General features: G+C 39.6%; 1 protein-coding gene across 1 annotated transcript in view; it reads left to right on the top strand.

The window, feature by feature from the left end:
* The first annotated feature begins 607 nt into the window (after positions 1-607).
* Positions 608-10628, top strand: part of snta1 (syntrophin, alpha 1) — a 55084-nt gene continuing 45063 nt past the window's right edge. Inside the window, exon 1 of the mRNA XM_038303096.1 lies at positions 608-954. Within this exon, the coding sequence (XP_038159024.1) occupies positions 672-954 (283 nt within the window). The 5' untranslated portion in view covers positions 608-671. The remainder of the gene's footprint in view (positions 955-10628) is intronic.

The raw sequence follows: 10628 nt of genomic DNA, 5'->3' as shown, positions 1-10628 counted from the left end.
GCTGCTGTAAGAGCTTTTCTTAAAAGGACAACAACAACAAAAATAGTTTTTGCATCACACCCGATTGGTTATCCGATTGGTTCTAAGCAGTCTCCTCTGAGTCCATTAGTCTTGCCTATAAAAACGGGCTCTACCTGCTCCTTTCAAGATGAATATACTGTTTACACTGTGTACATTAGTCTGGTTGACCAGGGTATAGATGCACATGCAAATACACAATAAAAACGCTGACCATTCACTGTTTCTAAAGGTTTGAGGCGCCCACTAGGCAGTTCCGCCCTGGGTTGTGAGCCATAGCCCATATCTAAAACCAAAAGCTTGGGAATCAAGGATAAGGGATTGGATTAATCTTGCATGCAGATGGTATTTATGAAAAAAAAAAGAAAAAAAGAAAAAGAACTCAGTGTACTAAAATGAAACTTCACCAAAGTTCACCATACTTACTGAATGGATCAAACAAGTTATTCAAACTTTGTCAACTCTTTTTATTCACTTAAAAACCTACTCCAGAATAAACTTCTCTGGAGAAGGTGAAATCAATCTGAGAGGGTTTGGTTATGTTGGGTGTGTGTGTGAGTGTGTGTGTGGCTGCATGCCCCCTACCCCAGCCCTCCACCCCCTCTTTACAGGACTGCCAGACCGTCTACAGTTATTCCAGGAATGTGTTGAACATGGCTGCCGCGATGAAGGCGCAGAAAACGGGACTGCTGGAACTTCGAATCACCGTGGACCGCTGGATCCGAGTGCTGGCCACGCTTACCGAGGACACTCTAAGCGTAAACCCCGGCGAGGGCGCAGAGGAGCGCGCAAAGCCAAACCCGAGTCCCGCAGGTGCTGTCAACGGAGACCCTCCGAACCTCAGCTCGTCCCCGGTCCCGGAAACCATCACCAATGTGAAGCGCACCGTGAGAGTGACCAAACAAGATGTGGGAGGACTTGGAATTAGTATCAAAGGTAGGGCGACATTAAGGAGGGACTTCATAATAAACAGAGGATCACTGTCAGTTAATAAGTTTGACTGGGAGTTTGAGAAATAAACACAGCAATCAATCAGCCTTTAGAGTCTAATTAACTCTTGAAAACACGCTTCAAGTTAAACCAAACACAACTTCTGGTTCTTATAACTATTCATGCTGATTTTCTGAGTATTTTTGTCCAAAGAAAAAATATGACAGCTGTGATTATTCTGCAGCCTTGACTCACCTAAATGGAGAAACCCTTTCTGTCTCAAAGTCACAGGAAGCAGGTCCTATAGTGGTTGGATCAGAGTCTCAAGCTTTTATGATCAGATAAGATACATTTTTATCCTATTTAATCTTAAATTGAATCCCTGCTGTGAAAGCAACGCAAAACTATGCAGGTATGCTGATCATATATGTTAGTATAACTGGAGAAATAAACACCTTTCACAGGACCATGTGTTTTTGCTTGCCTTTGTTCTCAAAATGACTTTTTTGTGGCTAAAAAATAGTAACTGTGAGAGATTGAGTCAATAAGTTGATGCAATCAACTGATTTCCCTTAGATAGAAACCTTCTAATTGAAATTTGACTGGAAGATCTGGTTGAATTGTAAAATGCCTTAAGATTACATGTGTTGTGAATTGGCTCTATATAAATAAACTGAATTGAATTGAATTAACTCTCCGTAGATTTGCAGCAGACTGCTCTGTTTTGCAGACCTTCCAACTACCATAACTCAAAAAAGCTCGACTAAAAGCTTATTGCTCTATATTTGTGCATTTGTGCATCATAAATTTAACATCTTCTTTTGCAATATGAATCAGTTAAACAATATTATGCATTAACTGACTATAAAATTAAAATAATTTTAAATGATCTGTTTTCTACTGTAGCAAATGGAATAGTAGTTGTTTTTTATACTTATAAAACTACCTATTTAATTCTTTTTTGGAGAAATTATTGTGAGGCTTATACTGGCAATGGAGTGAATGAACATTGCCAAACAGAATGCTCGTTTATATGAGTTATGCTTTTGTAAACTCTTGAGAGGATTCCAGTGCTCTTGGGGTCCTCCTCTGGTGTGGAGGCCGTAATTAGCTGATGAGGTTACTTGTGCTTTGGGCGACACATTTCATAAAAAAAAATTAATAAATAAAATGTCAGTAATTATTAACCAGAATTGTTCGTTGAATGCAGAAAAGTTGTATTCACCATGAAACTATAGCTCCCTTTACATAAGTGGGTATTGCCCTTTAAATCTTTGGATTTTTGAAATTGAAAAAGCTTCCTGGATGGGAAGCAAAACATCTTCAAACTTGGAAACAAAGTCCAGTGGATTGTTTTTTTTTTACTTTTTGGAATGACTATGACCTGGATGACTGAAAATCTTCAGCAGGATCTGTAACTAATTGGTTAATTATACATTGGTTGGTTCTTTTTTTATACCTTTTGTTTGTTGACTTGTGTTCCCTGTATTAGTAATATGACTTGATCAAGCCTTTCTAACATTCTACAATATAGAATAAGCAATAAAAGCAAGTGCTAACATCGTATTGGGTCAATATCAGTGTCAGCCAATTCTCAAATTTGCAATATCATTATCGTGTCGGACATTAAAAAGTTGTATCGGGACACCTCTAACAGTGGATCCTGCAAACATAAACCCATCTGTCTGTCATTATTTCTTTTTACAGAATTGTAGGTTTTTGTGAGTTTAGTCACTTTCAAAGCAGAAGTGTGCTTTTTGTCACTTTATGCCAGCTTGTAAACACTTTGATTGGATGACATGATTCTATCTGAATTGTAGAGACTTTTTTAAACATGGTTGCTACCATTGCCAGTGATGAGCTAGGGTTAAGTGTTTTTTGAGAGAAATAGCCCCATCTCATTGCTAGATGAGAGTTATTCCTACACAGTATCCCTTTAATTATTAAACCCATTAACCGTCCATTGTCCACTGGTAAAGACTTAAACTTCCAATAGTTTTTAGCTAAGACCAACTGTTAAGGGGTTAATTTCAGTGGATAGAAAGGCATCTGTCTAAACATTCCCAGCCAATTCTATTGAGTAGACCTCCTCAGCCCAAGGATGCATGTAACAATCCGGGAGAGGAACCTTTTCCTTTCAACAATAAAAAAACCTCAAACAAAACTAACTTAGGGTTAAGAGGCCAGAGACAGGCTTAAAAAACAGCAGAAGAAGTAGTCTTACATCTGTTAGAAAAGAGTGCTTCAGGTAATTAGAGACATAAGCTCAAAAGGTTTTTCTACTTAGAGAAAAACTCAGCTAAACAGATTCAGCTTTAGTGCTATCCATGGAATAAAAAAGTAGGAACAGAGCAGACAGTTAATGAGAGCCCAGGTAAAGAGCCTTTTTAAGAAAGGGGATGAGATATGATTTATTTTCAAGCAAACAAACCAGTGCACAAGTTGCCTGACTTCCATCCTTATTTTTGCCATTAATGCTTTAAAAGTTATTTAACTTGCTGAACTGTAAATAATTAATATGCAAAACATATCCATTAGATAGAAAAAAAGAACAACTATAAAAATTAAAGTCTTGTGTCTCTTTTTTAATTTCTTGTGAACAGAACTGGAACGGATTTGAATTTACTGACTCTTAAGGCTGATTTATACTTGCAGACCAGGTCGTCTTCTTAGATGTTGCAGTTAACGCAGATGTGCCTCCGCCCCTCCTGCAGACACTTTGGTGCACCTTTCCAAAATTGTAGGTGACCGCAGACAGTGCCGCAGACAGGAGGCCTCTGGTTCGTCAAATCTACATCCACTCTACACTATGCGTATTTCCTGTTTGGTACCTTACCGGCTTGTTTTGTTTGTATGACCGCCATTGTGGAAAATGACTCATAAAGTTGGACCAGCTAGAAGAGCGAGCTGCACGGGAACGCTGGGACCCTTTTTCCACCTGGATCCCTGCTCTTTTTCATCCTCATGTGCCTCTGTTGTTGGACAAACCCACTTCCTCACCGCCGTATCTAGACCCACAGCTAGTTCATGATTGTCCCTTTTGTGTTGTGGAGTGGAATAACATAATACAGACAACACTTCAAAATTGAGCGTAAAATAAGAAATGTCTGCGTCATACCTGCGACAAGCTCACTGTGACACACTGCTGTGGGAGCATAACCAGCCTGTTACTGTCACATTTCTTTTTACTTGTACCACTTTACTGTGTATAAACATATTAAGGCGATTGCACACAAATGTGACAACATTTTAAGTGTGGTTAACCATAAATTCACACAATATAACCATTTCTGGATTTTTCCAGTTAGACCATGCCTTTGGATGTAAGACATCAACTGTCTGCAGTAACAGTAAGGAAGCAGCTTGCACACAGAGAGAGCTGCTGCACAACAACATTGACTCACAGAATCAATGCTGCTTTTTTAACTTTTTAGTCAGATAAGTCTGACCTCTCTGTATCTTTCAAGCCAAGCTAGCATTCTTGTGTTGTGTAGCTCTGTGATGCCGATAAAAGTCTTTTCATCATCCTGTTTCTTCGACCTGCATTAAAGGCCATTATCTTTGAGGCACGATCACAATGAGAAGAAGAATGGAGAGGTGAGGTCTGAAAGACAATGTAAATAAAAAGATTAAATCATAGGGGTGTCAAATGGATAGTGGAGAAATGATTACATTTTATTTATTTGAGTTCCTGGAAAGGTTTGCCTCTCATAAATGCAACATAGAATCAAACCCTAAAAGTACTAGGAAGAAAAGAAACAGACCTGATTTTTAATGGATGTGTTTGTTAAGTTTTCTTGCAATTTTATTAATAATTACAATTTAATGTACTTTATATCTATTTGGACCCAATTGAATTAGGTCAGTTGGTTTGCGACGGTACACTTTAGTAGTGTTGTGTGCAGTATTCTAACAATGTACAGTAGTATATGTGTGATAAGAGATGTTTTTCTTTTGACTGTATGCAGTATGTGTTTGAACTTGCATTGAAGTGAGCTACATTCTCCTCCCCCTGGAAGACTTTATGCACACAGGTAATCACTTGATTGTTGGTTGACAGCCATGCGTTGAGTTTGCTTGATGGCCTGTTGTCAGCTTGCACTACTGTCGTTCTGCAAAGATGGCTCATCATTGTAAAAATGCTAATTTAAACCCTCCACTATTGTCAGCAGCGACAGAACAAAGCTAAGCCCTTGTGACATAAACGCAATGTCCGTCTTTTTAGAAATGGGTGGTTATGAAAACAAGACAGCATGTTATTAAAATAAAGTCATGGCTGGCAGCCTGTAGGATTGACATTGTTGTGATGCTGGCTGCTCCAACGCAGAGAAGGAAAAAATAGTGCAACAAAGCGGTGCAAAGAGCATGCTGCAGATGAGATGGGACGTGGATTTAGCCAAATAAGGTAAATCAGAAAGGAAGAAAAACATTGGGAAAGGTGTCAGACTGAAGCACGGGAATGCAAATGAAAGACGGCAGAAGTTGTTGCGGGATAGCTGACACCACATTGTGAACAGCTGAGTGGAGAGGTCCGCAGCAGTCAGTTGTCATTGGCCTCAGATGAAAGCTATGTGGCTGGGAGTGGAGTACTCCACTGGTGTTAATTTTAGGGAGCCCACCCTAGCTTGCAGAAGAGCATGGAGGCAACCTTTAGTCATATGTCTAAATTTAAGAGTGGAGGCTGGGAAGCTAGACTTCTGGTCTCTGGATCAGACCACTTTCCTGAGTGAGAGGTAGAATGGTTTCTGCTGACCTTTTGTTTTTTTTTTGTAAGCTCCTCATTTGCATGATTTGGGATTTCCCTGTAGCAGAAATAACAGAAGGCAAATAATTTTTTTTTTAAAAAAGATCATCAAAACAAGCCATCATGTGTGTTGTTTTAGTGACTTTGTTTTAAAAGAAACAGTGGCTGCTGCAAATTGTTTTTAAGTTTTGTTCTAAACCTGTTGTTTGAAGTTTGTGATATTTTTTAATAATGCTGTAAGAACCTTTCCTCATAAAGCTCAAAGTGCTGATTGTGTAACATATGTGACAGCGCTTTCCTAACAATTGCACTGTTGGCACAAAATTACCTAATTAGGCCCATGTCAGTACTGTGCATGTCAGTACAGTTCAGTTACCTGTCATGAGTAGCTCCAGTAGCTCCACCTTATCTCCACTGCTGCCACCCACTTGTCAGCTGACTGACAAGCCACCAGCCAGAAGGCGCTGAAGTATTTGATATGGAAAGTTGTAGAATGGAAAGTAATAGGAATGCAAAGAGGATAAGTGTGGTGTTGGATTGGAATCATGATGATGGTTATTTTCAGTCAAATATGTCAAAGCTGTTCATTCAGAAGTCATTTTAATGAATTATATTTCAGACTAGAGGAAAATGTCAGAGTATGCGACAAGAGGAAAACAATGAACATCAAAATGGGAAAGGGTTCAACAGTGACATACAGAAATAATTGATCCCTTACAGATTTCTTTATGATCTTAAAAGAAAATGTATTTTAACACTAGACATATTTACACTGAGCAAGGAAAAAAAACTTGTTCCACCCTTGCAAATTCCCTAAATTATCAATTAAGCTGTTTTGTTTGTTTGGTATTTTGTTTTGTCTTTTTTTGGTACAACTGATTTCAATATAATAACCACAGTTGGTAGAATGAGGACATCTCTTAAATAGAACCACTGGGGAACATTAAGTAATGTAATATAAATCCCTTTACTGTCCTACAAATGGGAAAATTGTTCCCTGCATTTTGACCCATCCCCTTGGGGAGCAGTGGGCTGCCATTGTGGGGCGTCCAGGGAGCAGTTAAGGGTTAAAGGTTAAGGGTTTTGCCCAGGAACCCAGAGTGGAGGATGTGGGAACCGAACCAGGTACTTGCAACCTTCTTAGAGCACAAGCAAACAGCTCTTACCCACTAGACCAACACTCCCAAGCAACACTATGTAAGTTTTAGTCCAAGTTTTTACTTAAGTTAAGATATATTGAATACATTTTTAGGTCAATAAACAGCACCTAACACATGTCACTGCTCACTGCATGCAATACTTCTCAAGAACTCATCTAAGTAACTCAGAGGATCAGATTCATCACTGAAAACACCCATCCATTCATCCTTTTCTGCTAATCCAGGGTCGGATCATGGGGGTAGCAGCTTCAGTAGGGAGGCCCACACATCCCTGAACACCTCACGAGTGAGGCGTCCAGGAGGCATCCTAACCAGATGCCCGAGCCACCTCACCTGGCTCCTCTCGACATGGAGGAGCAGTGACTCTACTTTGAGACCTCCTCAGATGTCTGAGATTCCAAAACTTTCTCTAAGGAAGAGCCCAGACACACTGTCGAGAAAACTACTTTGGCATTTGGTCGTACATCCAAAGCTCATGACCATACATGAGGGTAGGAACGCAGATCGACTGGTAAATCAAGAGCTTTGCCTTTTTGCTCAGATGTCTCTTTATCACAACGGACCTGTACAGCACCCGCTTCACAGTGGATGCCGTACCAATCCGCCTGTCCATCTCCCGCTCCATCTTCCCCTCATTTGTGAACAAGACCCCAAGATACTTAAAAGGCACTCTATCCTTTTCCGGCTCAAGACCATGGTCTTGGATTTGGAGGCACTGATCCTCATCCCGGCCGCTTCACACTTGGCTGCAAACTACTCCCCTGAGAGCTGTAGATCACACCCTGATGAAGCCAATAGAACCACTTCATCGGCGAATAGCAGTGACACGATCTTAAGGCCACCAAAATAGATTCCCTAATTACCATAGCTGTGCCTAGAAATTCTGTACATAAAAGTTAGGAACAGAATTGGTGACAAAGGGCAAACTTGGTGGAGTCCAACTCTCACTGGAAACGAGTCTGAGTTACTGCGTTCAATGTGGACCAGGCTCTGACACAGGCCATAAAGAGACCTAAAAGCCCTTATTAAGCTGGGCTTACACTGTGTGATTTTTTGCCCTTTTCAGGCCGACTTTCCGGTCATGCGAGAATTTTTCGATCGACCTGACTTTCAGCCTGATCGTGCGTCATGTAGTGTATAGGGGGTAACAAGCGGCGATCAGCCTCTCACGACCACCTCCCGATCAAGAATCGTGAGGTCAGGAGAAAATCAAACATGTTTGATTTTTAGTCAACCGTCATGGGCAAATCGCTCAGTGGGCATGCGCAAAGAAGGACTCCTCTTCCTTCTCTCAGATGAAACCACAGAAGCATGGTGGGGTTGCGGTTTCTTCATACAGTTTGAGCTGCAGCTGCGTGCAACGACTGAAAAAATTGTAAAGTGTATGCCTGCATTTAAAGGGCCAGGTATGCCATACTCCCGGAGCACCCACCACAGGACCCTGTGGATCCAGGGGACATGGTTAAATGCCTTCTCCAGATCCACCAAACACATGTAGACTGGTTGGGCTAACTCCCATGCACCCTCCAGGATCCTGCTGATGGTGTAGAGCTGAATGTTCCACGGCGAGAATGAAAACCACACTGCTCCTCCTGAATCTAAGATTCGACCATCAGATGGACCCTCCTTCCCTGAAAATATATTGCCCTCAATCTACAGAAATCCCCTAAGTAATGTGAAAAAAAGTAAAACGCATGTATTATCCTGGTAAAGGCTGCAAAACAATTTTTTAGGGTTTAGTACTAGAGCACAGAATAATTAAACTGTTTTTTTACCAAAGTAATTGAAACATGATGGAAAAGTTTTTCAGACCAAGTCATTCTAAAAACACCCTGCTGGCTAGGCCAGGATGTCACATAAAGGCCCAAACAAGGTGTAATGCACTATAGGTGTCAGTTTTCTCTAGTAAAGTTACAATTTATAATTCCAGAGGAAAGCGATTGTAAAACCTAAGCTTTAGGGCAAAGGCACTGCTGACCAACAAGAATAGAAGGCACATTTAATGAATAGAATATTTCAACACACCAACCTTTTTGAAAAACTGTGGACTGATAAGACAAAAGTTGAACTTTTTATTCTGTTATATTTATGATGAAACCCAACACAGGTCTTAACGGAAATAATTTGATTCTTAAGGTCAAACATGATGAGGTCAATGGGATGATCTGCAGCAGCTTTCCTCCTTTTGAATCTGTAAACTTACAAAAAATTATGGAAGCATGCAAACTCTAGCAAATCCTTAATTATAATGTCTCCCAATCAGTTAATGGGTGTAAGCTCAAGCACCATTGATTCTTAGAAATGTATGAAATAAACAGGCCATCCATGCCCAAAATATTGTGACTGAAATCAGTCCTGAGAAGAAGATTTGCCAAATGTACATTCACAGCAAAAAGACTTAAAATCAGTTAATGAAGTGATGGAAGGAGTTAGGCTGTTACTAGGTTACAGAGGCAGTTACTTCTTAACTTGGACCAAGTTTAGTTTTACAGTTATTTTCTCATTTGAAAACTGTATTATGTTGTTATTAAGTTTGTCGATGTCTGATATGAAAGTTTATTTGCTAAAATCAATCTTTTGACAAAGAGCTAAAAACATAGGGCTTTATAAAACTGTAATCCAAATTGCCATTCACCTTTCTATACTGGAGCTGTTGTCCTGATGTGCCCTGCATCCATTTTGATGGTGACATTAAATTATTTTGACAGAAATGACATTGCCCTGTCACTTCGATGCCCATGGCATTATTAGCTCTCTTGTGGGCTCTTAGAAGTAAGATGTGTTTTCCTCCTTGTCCAGATGAAAAGAGAGAGGCAACCTACAAAGTGTGAAGTGCTGTCATAATTACTCTAGTGGCATAAGATGCACCAAACTTAGCTTAGATAAACATGAAGGTCCAGTCACTGAGTCTGGGTCAGTTTGCCCCTTTTTCATTTTGTTCCCCTATCTTTCACTTATACATTTCCATTTTGTCCCTGTTTTTCATTTTTACAAAAGGAACATAATTCAAAAGCTTCTCAGTTACATATATTGTTACATTTTGGATATCAAGAGGTTCAAATTTAATATATTATTTAATTGAGATTTATTTTGTTTTGATACAATTTGATATCAGCTTTTTTTAAAATTAGATTATGGATGTGATGATGTTTGGGCCAGTTGACTCATAGGAAAAAATAAAAAATTGCCAAAATAAGTTTAAGACACAGATGATGAGTAATAACATCCTGAAATTCTGAAAAAAAAACATCCCATGCAAAATGGGCCACAGATAGGCTAAAGTAAAATGAAGATTCTTTTGACAGGATCATGTCATTTTAATGCTTGAATTAGCTAAGGGAGTTTGAAACTCAATCAGTCCAAGTTTCTTTGCTTCCTTTACCTGGTCCTCCATGTGTGCTACTATTGGCAACACAACAATCATAAGCGCATTGAGACTCATCATTTGTTTTTCCATCTGCAGAGCGAGCTGTTATATGAAATATTAGCCCAGTCAGCATTAGTCTAAATACATCTTTCTTTTCAATGACTGACCACAGTACTACGATCTGTTCTATCCTAAAAATACCTGTGGGCTAGTGGAAGCCATTGTTTACATCACACTAAGACTCTCCTCTTTGCGATTTGATTGGCACAACTCATTCAATTCATTTCAGTTTATTTATATAGCACCAATTCACAACACATGTCACCTCAAGGCAATTTACAAAAACAATTTAACCAGATCATACAGTCCAATTGGTTCAAAGTTTTCATTCTAAGGAAAATCATCTGAT

This window comes from Cyprinodon tularosa, unplaced genomic scaffold, assembly GCF_016077235.1.
Source record: "Cyprinodon tularosa strain WSP-4 unplaced genomic scaffold, ASM1607723v1 ctg10, whole genome shotgun sequence".
Classification (NCBI taxonomy): domain Eukaryota; kingdom Metazoa; phylum Chordata; class Actinopteri; order Cyprinodontiformes; family Cyprinodontidae; genus Cyprinodon; species Cyprinodon tularosa.
The sequence above is the reverse complement of the archived record's forward strand: the minus strand, read 5'-3'. Positions and strand labels throughout refer to the sequence as shown.